Raw genomic sequence first — 16,634 nt, forward strand, 5'->3', positions numbered from 1 at the left:
TTTAGCTGTTCAGTCTGTTTTATCATTCATTCATCTGTCAGCAGAAATTATTTGCACAGGAAGCAAAATCTGGTTTGATGCTGTGAGAGTAGTTTCATGGTGAATACATTGCGAAAGCCTCTGGAAAGTGCAGTGGTGATAACTATGTTCTTTACAAAAATCATTTCCTTTACCTCTTCCTAGTCACGTTTGGATTTAAGAGCTATACAGTCATGAACATTATCAGTCCTTTTTAGAAAAATCGTCAATAGGTTGAACTGGTCAGAAATGCAATAAATCTGTCTTAATGAGTTTTCTTTTTACAGCAGAGGAAGAATTTTCCTTTATGGATACTTCTATGGATATGAGATATTACAATGACTTGCTGAATCAGATTCCTGAGGAATGCTTTTCTGTGCCCATAATGCTGAGCTGTTTGCTGGAACAGGTAGAAATATGTACTTTTTCTCTTCCCTTAATTCGTTCTAGATTTAGTATAATGAATTGATCAAAGATCAATAAATCAATCTCCTTAATACTAAAATAGGAGATCATGCATGGAGGCACTGACCATGGAAGTTCAATATTAAGGAATCACAACTAAAAAGTGGCTTCCTTGTTTACCTTTCATATTGTGCACACTTATCCCGTAAAGACAGTGCTATCCTAACATTTCATTTTCAAGACTACAGATCCAATATAATCAAATGAGTAAAAAAGCATCATTTTGTAAGTAATAGGTAATAGAATAGAATAATAATAAATTACCTATTACCTATTATTACCTATTTTGTAAGTAAGTCAGGAATAGGTTTTTTTTCACATTTATTGAACTTTTACTACTTAGCTCAGTACAAAGGTCTTAGGGCAAATTTAACAATACAAGGTGTACGCATCTATGCTATTAGATAGCACTAGACAGGTCTGATTACTGTTGAGTTCAGGCAAAATCTACACATTAGCAAAACCCCACAGTATGATTTGAAAATCTTTCTTATATTTGAAATGGAATTTCAGCACAATTAGTTTATCCAAAGATAGACTTATGCAAAAATACTCAGTCTAACACCTGATCTGCAGACAGAATCTGTGTCCATTGCAATTCTTAACATTTCAAGACGTAAATATTTTTCTTCTCATCCTTCCAAAGGCAGAATAATAAGATAATATAAAATATGTATAAAATAATAGGTGAGCATATTTCTGTTTTCCATAACTGTTGCTTGAGGTAGAAACTAACATGCAGAATTGCATTTTTACTTCTCACAGAATCTGCTTGTTAGTTTTAGTGATGTTAAGCAGCAATAATAATTTAATGAAAACTACCATGTATTATGTTCACTAGGTTATTGCAAGTGAAGAAAACCTTACACCACCCAGTCTGGTGCCACCAGAAAAACAGGCAGATGGGATACATCATACGATTGCAGATCATATAGCCTCTCTCCTTCCTTCACTTCCACTTTCTGAGAGTGAAAGAAAGGTTTGCAATGTCCTTAATTTGTTTCCTACAATGACACGTTTGTGTTATTATTCCAATTTAATGTATCTTTCTTTTTTTAACAGAATCTGTATGACTACTTTTCTCCAAAATACAGCAAAGAAACTGTAACCCCCAAGTACCCACTCTTATTTAACTACCATGATACTCTAGCTCAACGCTTTCAGCTGCTGAAGGTATAGTGCTATCAGTCATATATAAACAGCTGTGAAGTCCACAGGCAGTAAATGCTCAAGGCATTAGAAACAACTGAGTGAGTGGTGTTTTTACAAAAGAGCATATAGTATAACCTAGATTTTTCCTACTGGGATAGACACACTAACACAAGCCCTTAATCTGCTTAAGAAGCAATGGATTACTGATGCTTGACTGAGCACACATCATAACACAGAGCATTGTATCAATATCACTGTTTGGATTAATAATAAGAAGGTTTAGCTTTTTATGTACATGAGTGGTATTACAGAATTATGTTGATTTACTCTAGTATGTCAGATTTTGTGTGTAGGAAGCACAGGGAAATATCTTCTAACAAATGTCATATTACTACACTCTCTGACATCCTCTTCCTTTTATATCACTTTTCCTGCTCAAAGTATCTGATGCCATGATTCAGTAACGTGCTGTTAGTATATGACTGTCTTAAACACACACTTATGTCTTTTGCTGTAAAAAGACTTACTTATTCTAACATGCTTTTTTAGGAGTCCATTGTTGGTAAAGTTTAATTTTAACTCTATTACTTTTGTGTTTGTTCCAGATCCAAGGCAACTTGGATCCAAAAAAGATAGAACATGAAATGATGGATAAATTGCCTCTTAAAGAACTTATCCATTTCACCCCTCATTCAGATGAAAATGAGACTAAACGCTTGGCCAGAATTCAGGAGCTCATGCATTATTGTACCGATGGTGAGATGATTTTCATTGATGTAACTTCCTCGTTTTTCTTCTCACTGATAACCATATTAAAAAGTGGGAATTTGAGGATGAGATTTTTCAGCTACTTAAAACCTGTGAGGAATTTCCCATTTTTATATTCTTTAGTATAACAGGGCAAGTAATACAAGCTAAGCTAACTTTAGACCTCAGTTTCATGGTTATTGGACAAGGCAATATGAGTATTAAGCACTGCAAAACTAAGAGCTGGCAGTATCTCAGAAGTCTCTTGTTTACTTATTTACATTTAATAACATACAAATTGTTATTATATCTGAGAAAGAAAAGAACAATTGTGTAAATTACTATTTTGATGTTAGCACACAGTGCATTTGGGTAAATAATGACACAAATCATATGTTTATTTACCAGCATCCTTGGGATGGAGGATTTTAGGTAGATGATTTTATTACACAATAAACATATATAAATAAAAAATATTACATAAATATAAACAATCTCTTTGGTTATATTTATGCCATCACATAAGGCTCAGTATTCAGAGGTACTTTCCTGACTATTCATTCCCAAAATATGTTGGATTACTGTACACTAGCTGCATTGTGTCTAGTTGTTGGTGTGTTCATTTTAGATGGTGTCTTTTGGCTATTAAGGTGTTCTATATTGCTGTAGCTTGCCACCTAGTGGATATCAATTTTGATGATCTTCACTGTACTATACTGATAGACTCCCCCAGCTGTTAAGTTTGATAGCTGTTTCTTCACTTTTATCAAAAGGGTAACTGATACGATCAGAACAACATTTTCAGGATTTGCAATGTGCTTGGGTATTTAACTACCACAAGGAGAAAACTTTTCGAACTGAACCAACTTTCCTAAAATTCAATCCTTCTCATGATTATCATTATACAAACTCCCATGCAAACAACCATAAATAGCATTTATTGTCTTAACACCTTGAATTCTTCCATGCAAAATGTGTGTAAAGTTCTGCTTCAAGGAAAAAAAAATATTTTTTTTTAAAAAAATGAAAATTTTCTTGAAAAGTTACTCATAATAAAAAACATTAATGATAATGGAAGCCTTTTCATGAGCTGTAGTTGAAAATAGTTACTTGTTAACTGGTTTGATAAAGTCTATTCAATATTTTAAAATCAACATAACTTACCTAAATCTAATGAGCCAGGAGGTCTTCAGATGAAGGAAGCACTTCATTTAAGATGGATTAACAGTTAGGTATATCATTTTGCAATTTGGAAGCATTCAGCTTTGAATGCAGTGTAGAATGTAGCTGACACAATTTGATCCTTTACCATTAAGGAAATTGTTTTTGGCTTTTGCAGAGTTGCCAAGAACAATATGCTTGCATAGTTTTCTATTTAACTTCTGCTGAGCCACAAGAACATTTTCTGTTAATGATTGTAATTCTTATATAGAACTTCTGAGCTGGGCTGATGTAGAAAGAGCCTTCAGAGTGTTTACTTTTGAAAGCCTGAGGCTGACTGAGCTGAGTGACTCTGGACTCCTGGAGAGCTCTGGGTCTCTGGTTGGAGGTGATTCTGAAGCATCATGTATACCCTGGGATAATCCAGCCAAGTTTGCAAGGCAGCTGAGACAACTCTTCCTTATGGAAACGAAATGTAATGAGAAATCACCAGGAAGCACTGGTAAAAACCACTCTGTTTATATTACCCCTGATGAATTTGAATCCTCTATTTATTTTACCATATCATTTGTTGTTACAGGCCAGTGATTTTTCTTCATTGTACAGATCACCAAATTTCATATACTGTGTAGTCTGAACATTGAGTATATGCATAAAGCCAAAAATTAGCTGGTTTTGTATGATATAACCTTAAACAGTTGATTTATCAACTTATTATGTACTAGAAAACTATTTTATTGCTAATGACATTAGATCAAATGTGATGCATAAGGTTAATATGATGATTACTGGTGAATGAGTATTAGGAGTGGAAAAGATGCACACCTTACTCATAAGGACGATAGATGGTGATGTGAAAAGTTGAAATTTAAAAACAATCAAGCAAACAAAAAAATCCTGTGCTATGCTTTGTAGTTACACATGCATATGTATCTTTTACTTTGTTTTTCTTCTAGGCTTCCTTCTTCTTTCACATACAAGTAAATTAATATAGATTTTTTACATTCAAAATCTTGGGCCGAATATAGAAGTAAATGGGAAAGAAGAACCATACATATTTGGTGTCAAAGGAAGTGAGACTGATGAATAAGGTTAACATATGATAAAACTGAGAAGCCAATACAGCATGCAGTTTATTTTAAATTAAATATATGTTCAGGTTTGTTCTAAAACTTGCTTTTTCAGCAAAAGTATGTGAAAGAATCAACCTCAAAGGGAGAAATTCTACCAAAAAAAACAAAAAACAAAACAAACAAAAAAAAAAACCCTCTAAATATAGAATGAACATGCACTGGTGAGACTTCACCTGGACTACTACATCCAGTTGTGAATCTTCAGTACAGGAGAGCATTTCCATGTTAGAATGGAACACCATTGATAGGCTGAGAGAGTTGGAGCTGTTCAGCCTAGAGAAAGGAGGCTCTGAGGAGACCTTATGGCAATACATAAAGGAAGGCTGTAAGAAGGATGGGGATCCTACTCTTTAGTAGGATCTGCTGCAGTAGGACAAGGGGAAATGGTTTCAAACTAAAAGAGGAGAGATGGAACACAAGAAAAAAGGTTTTTATAATACAGGTGGTGAGACACTAGAAAAGGTGGTAGAAGCCCCATCCTTTGAGAATTCAAAGTCATACTTGAGCAGGCTCTCAGCAACCTGATCTAGCTGTAGAAGTGTATGTTCATTGCAGGGCAGTTGGACTAGATGTCCTTTCCAACTCGAGTATGCTATCTGGCCTAGCTTTATCTGTTTAAATGTATCTAGCCAAAGCTAATTGTCTAGACGTCTTCTGTGTAAAAGAAGGATCATTTATCCCATGTTTCTTAACGTCTAATTCCACCGCAGCATAAATACCTGCAGCAACTAAACTGATAGGACTTGAATCTATCATCTCTCTTCTCTCCTGAATCTGCCATTTTTCTGCAATTCTGCTTTTGTTGCAACTGGCATTTCTCAAATCTTAGAATCATGCATTCATTAAGGTTGGAAAAGACCTTTAAGATCATCTAGTCCAACCATCAACCCGTCAACACCATGCCCACTAAACCACGTTCCCTAAGAGCCACATATACATGCTTCTTGAATACCTCCAGGGACAGTGACTTCACCACCTACCAGGACAGCCTGTTCCAATGCCTTACCACTCTTTCTGAGAAGAAGTTTTTCTGTAGGGCCTTCCTACTCTTAAGAAGATCAGCATCTTCTCCCAACTTGGTGTCATCTGCAGACTTACTTTGAGGGCTCACTCAATCCACTCATCCAGATCATCAATAAAGGTATTAAACGGGGCTGATCCCAGTACTGACCCCTGAGGAACACCCCTTGTGACCAGTTGGATGTAATTCTGTTCATTCCCACTGTCTGGGTCTGGCCATCCATCCAGTTGTTTATCCAGTGAGGAGTACACCTGTCTAAGCCATGAGCTGACAGCATCTTCAGGAGAATGCTCTGGAAGGTGGTGTCAAAGGCTTTAGTTACTCTGCTACATAGACTACATCATGTAGTAAACTGGTTCAAGAAGCTGCATTCAAAACAAGAATTTTTTTTTTCTTGAGATCTGAGAAAAGTAAAAATCAGATCGGTTTAATCTGCTATATCTTTATATACATTATATTGTCCATTCTCTGCTAATGTAGGTTTCTAAGCAACCATCTTAGACAGGATCCATTTGTAAGAAAGTTTGAGCAGACAACATGAATCTTGCTTATCTGCTTATTTTCAGAAGCTTGAGAACAGTTTTTTTTATGTTAGTTTATTTTCTTTTATGTTAGTCACAATTCTAAATATTGTCTGAGCTGTCAACATTACAACTCTTTGCAGCACAGAAGAAATACCCAGAAGATAAAGCTGGTGCTATCAGTTCTCTTTACCTTCTAAAGGCAGACAGTGAGCAGATAAGATTTTCCAGAAAAGCAGAATCTAAGAATATATGTCTGGAAGCTGAGCTGTTTATGAACCATTTGTGAACAAATAATTTCAGGAGTATTTATTTGGAGTAGTATTTTTCTTGTATATATGAATTTTAATCAATTACTAGTGACCTCTACACTACATAAGGGCATTGAGAATTCTATTGAAAGAAAATTATTTTTAAAAGTGAAAGAAAATATGAGAATATAGAAGTGAAAATCTCCATGTGATCCTATTGATGTTGGGTGCCCATTGTAATGATGATGATAGTTTATCAGTGTAATCTGTGCATTGGAATTACTGCTTAGATCCTTGGTAAGTGTAATGTTCTGCCGTTAGCTTACAAATCTCTACACATTCAACTAAGTTTAAAATACATGTTTTCCAAGAATTCTAATATCAAAATAATTTATTTTAATTTTTCTTCATGCTGTCTCTACAAAGGAATACTTGTTTCTCAGGTAATAAGTTGATAGGTGGTTCTTCACATGTGAATCTTTTGGCTACTTAGAATATCTTTAATCTTTTTGCTCAGGCAAGGCCATCACACATCACAGGTCATATAAAGAGGATAGTTTGAGTGGGACTTTCCTTTTTATTTCCTTTTTTTTCCTCTTTTTTTTAATGGTCTAGTACTTACTGTCTATGGATTTCAATGTGGGTCAGAGGTGATCATGCATTTAGCACACTAGTGTCATAAAAGGAAACTTGAATTTGATGGCAATCTCATCAAGTATGCTAAGGAAATTGAAGCACTGACTTATGTGTTTAGGGTTGAAATCTCTGGAACAAGTTTTAAAATTCAGTTTTCAATTTCTAGGACATGCAGAAACAAATGACAAGGATAAAAGAGATGGTCTGTCTGATTCTGTTTTGAACAAAGAATTGGATCTTTCTACATCTGATCTGGCAAGTGCAAATGGAGTAAACTGTGCTTTATGGCGTTGGACAACAGAAAGTGCTGTTCAGTGCTGGGAAATGATAATGCACATTCCTTTGCAGTGATGCATGCAATTAATTTTGTCACATTTGGGGAATATGGACATGACCGTTCAGCAATATCTATCACTTTCTTTGAATTCTAATGTAATGGGTTTTGGTGAAGCTACTCATGGAAATGCAGGTTTTACTGAATACCAGGAGTCAAATACTTTAATGAGTGTTCAAGAAAAATTGCCAAACTGTTTCAAACTAATAGACTGAGCGTTTTGGCTTCTTTAGAAACACCTGCCCACCATACAGCCCTGGATAAATACAGCAATTTTAAAATTACTTCATAATACCTGGACTAAGTGGTCATAATTGCTTACAGCACTCAAAAACATATAACCTAGTAATAAAAATAGTTGAATTATGTTTGCCATGAAAAGCCAAAAGCAAAAACCTTTGGGAGCAGTTGTTGGGTGTTGTTTTTTTTATTAAATAATGCCATACAGCTCTACACATGTGCAGCATTATGCAATTAACTGTGAAGCAACATGTGATGTTGTCTATTAAATCAACTGATTACAGTTAATTTGATACAATTGACACTAAAATGTTTATAATCATTATTTTGTTTCATTGTATTTTGAGGTGAGTCTGGAAAAATATGGCCTGGGACCAAAACTGGAAGAAATAAAAAAGAATCAGAAACGTTGTCTGACAGACTGGAATTTTGTTGAGCATTTTCATCCTGATGTCCTTTTTCAGGTATCTGTGAATAGACAGTGTTATAGATTCATTCACGTCTCAGAATTAGTAGGGGAATACATTTCTCCCCTAGATAATTGGTTCTGTTTTATCACTGATGCATTTTCACCAAAAGCCATCATTGTTCAGCTGCTTTAAATCTTGCATGAGAAACTGAAGCTTATAATTGTTTTTTGTTTTGTGGTTTTGTCACACTGCAGCTATTCTTTTTGGTATGATTCTTTTAACTGTATGATGAAAAAAATAATAATAATAATAATAATAAAAAGAAAATTTATCTTACGCTTAAAGGTGACCTTCCCTGATCATTACAAAAGTAATTAGTCCACCGTATGTGAAAGCACACTTTACAAATACCTGCACAGCATATCTTTCATGGGCAGAAAATTTTGTCCTCATAATTTTTCACCCTTTTAGGGCTACAAGCTTCATTTACAGAAATCTTGTAAGCTAACAACCACAACTGATTCCTTGTAGAAGGAATAAAAAATGTGAAAGATGAGTTCAGGTGTAGATGGCATAAAGTGTTAGGCATTCTCTCTGGAGAAGGGGATTATAAATTCAGGGCTGTTTTAATCTTCAAGGCAATTCTTTTTGATCCTCACACATTCTATACAAGGATGGAGAAATGGCAGCTTTTTCAGCAATACTTTAGCATCACTTCATTAGGGTGTGGGTCATAGATTTTTGTACATGGGGAATTCCTACTTATGCAAGGTAAACAGCTAATACAATCTAACTGTCAGTAATTAGTTTATCTAGTCTAAAGATGCTGATGGAAAACAACTGCAGCAGAAAACAGCAACATTTTGGTGATAGTATTTCTTTATTTCATATATAAGTACTGTATGGGAACTATTGAGTCACAGCCTGAACCACTGATTGATCACCTGGGGAAAGGAGTGGGTCAGCCCTGGGAGCACAGGTGAAGGCAATTCAGCTGTGTGACTGGAAGGTGTGGAACCTGGCTGCACCTTTCTTAGACCCCATTTAAGGGCTGACTGCTGTTGGAGAAGGAACTCTGATTGGAGATCCTTCCCTTGCGGGGTTTTTCTCTGTGAGCCTAGATCTTTGGAGATGGGTGAGCATTCTTTTCCTGTTTGTCCCTTTTGCCATTTCATTCTTGTATCATGTTTCTACCACAATGATCTTTTCAACTGTAGCAAGCACCATTTATACAACCAGCTGATAATAAAGAGAATGCTTGTTGATATGGAATTATTTCCATTTCAATTTGATAGCTTTGTTAAAAACAGTAGTTTGGAAGAAAGCTTTCTACAAGATATAACTATAAAATAAGTTGTCGCTTGCAGATAATGTAAATGTTGAAAGTGATGGACTGTACAGAACAGGGTGAAATAACGTATAACACAGCAAATGTCAATGATGTTCAGGTTGCAGTAGAGCAAATTGGATACAAAATGAGCTGAGAAATGAGCTTGATTCTTTTTTTTCTATCTGCTTTATAAGAGTACTGCTTTTACTCATTATGTATTTATTTCAATACTGGTTTTAAATTGTTTTAAAAAAATATGAACAGTAATTTATCTGTTCTTTAACTGAATTTTTTTCATTTATGGTCAAACTCAGAGGTGGAAGACAGTATCTATTCTCCATGTGGATAGTGGTAGAGTTTCAGTTTCCGCATGCTGGAACACTGCAGAAAGAGTGAAGTTCTGAAGTACCTGTTGCAAAAAATGGTGCTGTCTACCACCTGCACATACTACTGTATGCAAGGTAGATGTACCTTTTTTCCTTTCCTTTTCAGGTTCTTCATAGTGCAGCACAGGAATATAAATGTATTGATTCCTATTATCATACGCAAGATAAGTCTTTGCTACTGGTTCTTCACAATCCTATGGATCAGAATCGCTTGTTCCGAGAGACTTGGGGTGTTGCATTGCACTCTAATGTTGGATTCAGGTGATTAATTTTCTCTCTCTTATCTCATTCACGGTTATTTTCAGTTCAAGCCTGTATGGTCGTGGCAAATCTTTGAAGTTTTTTCCTGCATGGCCATAGCTTTGAAGTTAAAAGACGCTATGATGTAACTACACTTATGAGAAAGCAAGGCACACAGGTAGAGAGCAATATTATATCAAAAGAGTTATGATGAGATAAAAATTTTCATAGTCAAGAGAACCATACAGTAACTGTGCATGAGTCCTTATCACGTGGTGTAAGAACATGATAATACACGTACGAAGTCAAAGTAAGGATATACACATGAAGAAAATAATCTTGATCTGGAAGAGGTCAAATAGGAAACTGTCTACAAGTTTGATTTCTGATTTCTGTGTTTTTCAACTATGGTTATATAAACGTGCAATTGTCACATAGACTTTTTCTAAGAAAAGCTGGAAGCCCTTTATTAGTATTAGAATCTTTGTTTTGTTTTTCTCACAATAACATGTTCCTCTTAATTGTCACTATCTCTTCACCAGTAAGAAATATAAAAGTGCTTGATGGTGCTACCGTCAGAGCTTTTGCCTTATGGACCTGTTTATTTTGGAATACATTTTGCACTGAAACAGCAGTGTAGAAAATGATGTGGATCCAACTGCTATTCCAGTTTGTTAATCAAATGTAGAATGTGTCTGTGTACTGACATGTTAAGGTGCTATAATGCTGTGGAGAGACATCTGACCTAGCTTTAAATACAACACAGTGGATTACTAAATACAACTCTGTGGATTATTTAAATTGGATTTACCAAATAAAGTTAAAAGTAACTTATCAGTGAAGGAACTTTCTTCTGCAAGTCTATCAGCAAGCATCACTATCTGAGGAACCTATTCTATTTATCAGAATATTGGACTATTTCAGTGTAAATTTTTGTTGATGCCCAGACTTAAACAGGCTTTGATTCTAAGTGTGCCTTCCTCAAGACATATTTTGTACTGCTTTTGCTCTTAGTTAGTGAAAACTTTGTGAATCCATCTCAGTTTGTTGGATTAGCAGCGACTTACCCTGAGGACCTACTGTTGTGTTTCCTGTAGAAGCAGAGAGGTGGAACCAGACTTCCTCAGGAAACAATTTGCCTTGAAACAACTCTTTCTCTCTGGGGTCCTAGAACAGTTTAGCAGCTCACCTTGATACAGAATTGAAATAGTCAATTCAAGACCAACTGCAAAATGGGAAGATCTCTTGAAACCTACAAAGTAAAGGATAGTGATTTTACATCCAAAGAAGGAATAATGAATGCTCTCTGGCAGAAGAACTTTTAATTTAACCAAGGCTGTGCTTGCTGTATCTTTACTCATTATTGTTCCAGATACTTTGGAAACAAGACTTGAACATTAAATACGGCTTCTTGATGGGGCATGCCAGCTTTGTTCACTGACATTTCTTGGGGTTCTGTTTTAAGGCAGAAAGGCATTTCTAAAGAAACTAGCACGAAAATTAAATGGAAGGTTTGATTTTACTCTTCTTTTGGAGAAATATTCTGGTGCTCTGTCTGCTACTTTGTATCTGTGAAGAGCTGTGGGCTCCCATTTGATTCTGTTATGTGGCATCCATACCTGCCAGTTCTCTGCAAAATAATTACCATATTTTCTGACTTTATTCAACCTTTTTGCTGAAGATCACTTCAGATTTCCTAAGTATTGCAGATGTTTGCTTAGTGTACGTTTCCAACGTACCTGGAGTGCTTCAAGCTGTAACCTTCTTTGGCTTCCAGGTCTTGCTGAGCTGCCACACACACAGTCAGAAACCCTACTTATTAACATAGTTGATTTGCTTGTGGTACTTCTCATACAGGAGGGAACTGAATTTTGCATGTTGCAACAGCTTGGAGTCAATTTTGCTCCTGGACATCTCAGCTACTTCTTCCATAGCTATGAAGTCCTATAGTTCATATAAAATATCCAAAAAAAAGCATGAATCATGTCCTTCAGAGGTCAGGCAGCATGAGTCTGCCTGTGAAATCTAGTGCATTCTACTGACTAACTGCATCCAAAGGCACGTGTACATACAGTAATACATGTGTATAAACCCTTTGTTTTTCTATACAAGTGACCAATCCACCAGAATGCAGAGTGGATTTCAACATTGTCATAACTGTTCTTTTGCTGAAAGTGAATCTTAATGAAATTTGTTTACTGTTTCATAGTAAGCACATTGCACAAGTTACTGGAAAAAAATAATTGTTTCTGAGAAATGATTCTGAGTCAGACATTGGCAGTAGTGACATCAGAATACATATTAATAGAATATGTATTTTTGACTTTGAATGACTGTTTCATTGCCCTAAAATACTTTCCACAAGAATAATCTCATTTTTATTTATAACATATATTCATCTTCAAGTTATTCCAGTACTGGCAACTCTCAGTCTAGCCTAGCTTTGCATTTTATTTTCAGCACCTCTGTTTTTCTGACTTGTATTCTTTGCTTCAGATAAAAACAGAGTTGCCTTGTCCCTGCTGAATACATGACCAACAGTTTCTTTATGCAGGTATCTCAAAGCAGGCTCTACACACGCTGCAGGAAGTAGGTCAGACTAGTATATCTTCAAGCTATATATAAGCTTTGTATAGATCTAGCCTGCGTAGACAGCTTACATATTAAGAATCTTCAGCATGCGGAGTAATGCTACAACAATAAATTTGAAACCATTGTGAAGTCAAAAATTGCTTGGGCTGTCTATGTGTTCTCAACCAAAATCTGTAGATACCACCATGGCTTTAGATTTTGTTGAATCATCTTGAACAAAAAAAAAAAAAAAAGTATGAAGCTAAAATGACTTCTGTGCATGTTTCTTTTACTTCTACACATGAAGTACTTTACTTCAAAGAATTATGGTAACACTCCAAACAAGAGATTGAGGGATAACTGCATATGCAATTTTTAGCTTTTACCTTAGCTTGAAAGTAGTCATCCACAGTGAAGTGTTTGGTAGTTTCAGATACAATTGGAAGACAAAATAATGCAAGTACGGGTGCCCTAGCAAACACTGCATTGATTTATCATTCAGTCCTGACTTTAACTGTTATTTATCAATGTTCTTAATTTATGCCAGGCTACAGTGCACTGATTCTGTAATCTGGATCTGAGTGATAATTTCCAAATGCCTTTCCTCATTGTATTAAGCTAGAAAGTAGACAGAAAGCACCTCCTTAGCTGCCAAGTGAAGTGTATTCTAAGAGGAAATATAAATCAAGAGCAACAAAGAAAAGAAATAGAATTGGTCTCAAGCTTTCTTAAACTGAATGTCTATGTGTATTCTGGGAGCCTGGATTTTCTTTGCTGGCATGTTTTCTTTGGAAGACAAGATAAGTTTCTACTATCTCTTTGCAGTTAGTAGAACCCAAGTCTCAAACACAAGATATCTTAAGTATCATTCAGGTATAAGTACCAGTGTCTGGGGGGTAGGGGACAGGGGAAGAGAGCAAAATCCTGTTAAACACAATCCTTCTCTCAAAGGTAACTACATAATATTTACATAAGAAATTGAGGAGACAGATTTCTTTTTATTTATTTTTTTATTTTTATTATTATTTGTTTGTTTTTTAAATCATCACAGTGAAAACTGTATTACAGTAAATAGATGAATGCTATGCTTTTCAGGAACTATCTTGAGCTGGTGGCCAATTCAATTGAAGACTGGGTGAAAGAAGAAGAAGTCAAGTATCAAGAAGAGAAGATATCTAAAGAAATGAAGGCTCTTGAGCAGGTAGAAGGTATGACAGAAGGACCATTTATATTTTCCAGCTGTGCTGTCAAAAAGTCTGGCTTATCTATGAAAGCTACAAGTGGGTATAGTTCTGTTTTATCCTAAAATACTTATTATTTGTGATAAGTGCTGAGACCCAAAGCTGTTTATAGTAAAATCCCATATATTTTTAACGGCAAGCATGTCTTGTCATCTGTATATACATAAGCATCTTTTGAAATTAAGTATATTTACTTTGCATTCTCTTTTATTTTGCAAACCTGAGTCCCTTCATATGAATACACATTTTCAGGACCTGTTTTTAGTTAATGGAGTTATTTGAAATATTTGAATATTTTGTTGAAATATTTGTTGTATTTGAAATACAACTATGAATCTCTGCTACATGACTGAACTTATAAAGAGATGAGAGAGTTATTGAAGTTGGCAACTTTTTTTTTTTTTTTTTTTTTTTTTTGGAAGAGCGGGATAAATGCTGGAAGTCAGAAGCTGCAGAAACTAAACTGGAATTAACTAGACTGCAAAGCAAACTTTAATTACAAGCAGCATTTTGGGTATTGAAAATTGTAAGCAGTTTATGCAGTAAATGTTAAGCAGGCAACACAATCTTGAATACCAATATTGACAAAAAAGAGCTTTTGTCCAAATTTTCCCTTTGTGTATTTAAATGGAATTAAGAATGATTTGTTATTTAGCCTTTACTCCCATTCTTTGAGAATCAACTTTGGAACCTTTTGGCACTGAAGATTACCATTTAGAAAAATCAGATTGCCATTCCTTAACTAACTTAGTGGTTCTGATTATAGCTTGAGAATCAAAAGGACAGTTATGACTCTAGACCTATATATTGTGCCTGTGTAGCTCTCTTGATTTAGGCTTAATTAGAGCTAATTTTCTTTGTAGTGTCTGATATGGTGCTGTGTTTTGGATTTAGGAGGAAAATAACATTGACAATATCACAGTGTTTCAGTTGTGCAAGCACTGCTGAGCAAACAGTTTCTCTGCTTCTCACACTACCCTGCTAACGAGGAGGTTGGGAGTGCACGTGAAACAATGAGGGAACACCACAAGGACTGCTGACCCATACTGACCAAAGGAACATACGGCCCCCAGTTATGAGTGCCAATTAACACTAGTGAGATAAATTTCTTCTAATCTGAGTGGCCGATTATATCTTCAAAAATATTCAGCATTGACTTTATTCTGCTTTTGTACTTGTATATTTTACTGTTTAGTGATGTCTATTTTATTTACTCACACCTTTTTTTATTTTCATTTATGACTTTTTTTTTAGTTATTCAATTTTCACATATTTATGATTACAATTATTCCTCCTTCTTGTCTCAAAGACAGCGCATCAAGATGTGAGAGCATAATGGACACCATTCCAGAATCTCAGTCTATCAATGAAAGAAGTCAATTTATTAGAGAAGATTCTCTTAAGGTATGGTGAAAATGTATGTTTTTGAAAAGGACTTAATAACACTGATTTGCCAGAAAGGCAAATTTCTTATGCATACTTGCACTATCCATTATACTGTGTAGATCTAGCTTAACTGATACTGCACTCTCCTGGGGTTCTTTTGATTCTTCACAGCCATAGTGTATCTATCTCATCTTTCTAACAGTGTGCAGTGCTCTGCACTTTAAGTACTGCCACTTGAATGTAGCTGTGAAATGGTGTTAATCAATTCCTGGGTACTCAACTTGATCTGACACAGCTCAAGTTAGGCATTAGCCTAACCTGTAATTGAGTGCTTACTGTTTCTTCCACAATGGTGTTAGTGCTTTGGTGTGCTTAGAACATAAAATACTAACCTGGAAAATGTCGGATGCCTTATGCTGTCATCTTGATACAGGTTAATAATTCTGCTCCCAATACCTATTTTTGTAAAAGAATTTTACAAAAATAAAACCATTTTATGTCCCATTTTGGGAATAAATTCAGGCAGTGATTTGTTCTGATATGGTGATAAGCATTATGGATGAACTAAAATTAGTGAACTAAAAAAATGAATATTCACTATGACTGAATGTGTAAGATACAAATTATCATCTGATATATCTCTTGTGGTCAAGAATGATTGATCCTGTGAACTGAATGTCAGTAATTTTGTGCAGAATATAGTAGGTAATATTGTAAAACTGTAGACAAGTTATAGAAGTATTATTAACTTAGAGGACAAAAGGAACCTATGTTATTGAGTTTATTTACTCATACCCTTTTCACATATGAAATATTGTGGATTAGAAAGTAACTTGAACTCCTGATATATAATTAGGCTATTAAAGAGAAACAGAATCAATTACTTGAGGAAGAACGACTTAAGGAAGAGAAAGAAGCAAAAAAAGAAAACTTGGGTGGTAAAACGAAAAGAGGTGAGAAAGCAATAAGTGAAGAAAATGAACGTTCTAATAAGAAATTGTCCAAAGAGAAGCTTAAGGATGAGCCAGCAGAAGTCCCTGAACCTGTGGAGGATCCCAGCATCTCAGAAACACATTCTGAGAAAACTTATAAGGTAAAGAGTTGTATTATTTTACCACATCAGGAGATTGTCAGCTAGTTATATAAAGCAAAGATTAGCAAAGCTATAGTTCATTATGAAACTGAAATTCAGGACTAATTAATTGTAACTAGGTTTTGTTTAATTCCATCGTTTTAGCATCAGATTGATTTCTAAAAGTTCTGAAATGCAGTTTCTGGCATTTAAGTCTATCTTACACAATACTATTTAATGAATTTGGTTGGTTTTTAAATGTGTATGACAAAAAGATAAATTAACCAGGAACACAAAACCAATGTCAGTGTTTCCATAG

The 16,634-nt window shown here is 35.1% G+C and overlaps 1 protein-coding gene across 4 annotated transcripts in view; it reads left to right on the top strand.

Moving 5' to 3' along the window:
• SPAG17 (sperm associated antigen 17) overlaps nucleotides 1-16,634 on the top strand; it is an 80,390-nt gene that overhangs the window by 28,371 nt on the left and 35,385 nt on the right. For 2 of the 4 annotated variants that reach the window (XM_015874180.2, XM_032447250.1), the window contains 11 exons: nucleotides 306-427; nucleotides 1,325-1,462; nucleotides 1,546-1,656; nucleotides 2,241-2,391; nucleotides 3,815-4,045; nucleotides 7,272-7,360; nucleotides 8,027-8,143; nucleotides 9,912-10,066; nucleotides 13,712-13,824; nucleotides 15,167-15,261; nucleotides 16,100-16,336. In XM_015874180.2, coding sequence (XP_015729666.1) covers nucleotides 306-427; nucleotides 1,325-1,462; nucleotides 1,546-1,656; nucleotides 2,241-2,391; nucleotides 3,815-4,045; nucleotides 7,272-7,360; nucleotides 8,027-8,143; nucleotides 9,912-10,066; nucleotides 13,712-13,824; nucleotides 15,167-15,261; nucleotides 16,100-16,336 — 1,559 coding nt within the window. The remainder of the gene's footprint in view (nucleotides 1-305; nucleotides 428-1,324; nucleotides 1,463-1,545; nucleotides 1,657-2,240; nucleotides 2,392-3,814; nucleotides 4,046-7,271; nucleotides 7,361-8,026; nucleotides 8,144-9,911; nucleotides 10,067-13,711; nucleotides 13,825-15,166; nucleotides 15,262-16,099; nucleotides 16,337-16,634) is intronic. The other 2 variants (XM_015874189.2, XM_015874197.2) reach the window with 2 other exon arrangements.

This window comes from Coturnix japonica, chromosome 1 (genome assembly GCF_001577835.2).
Source record: "Coturnix japonica isolate 7356 chromosome 1, Coturnix japonica 2.1, whole genome shotgun sequence".
NCBI classification, from domain to species: Eukaryota; Metazoa; Chordata; class Aves; order Galliformes; family Phasianidae; genus Coturnix; species Coturnix japonica.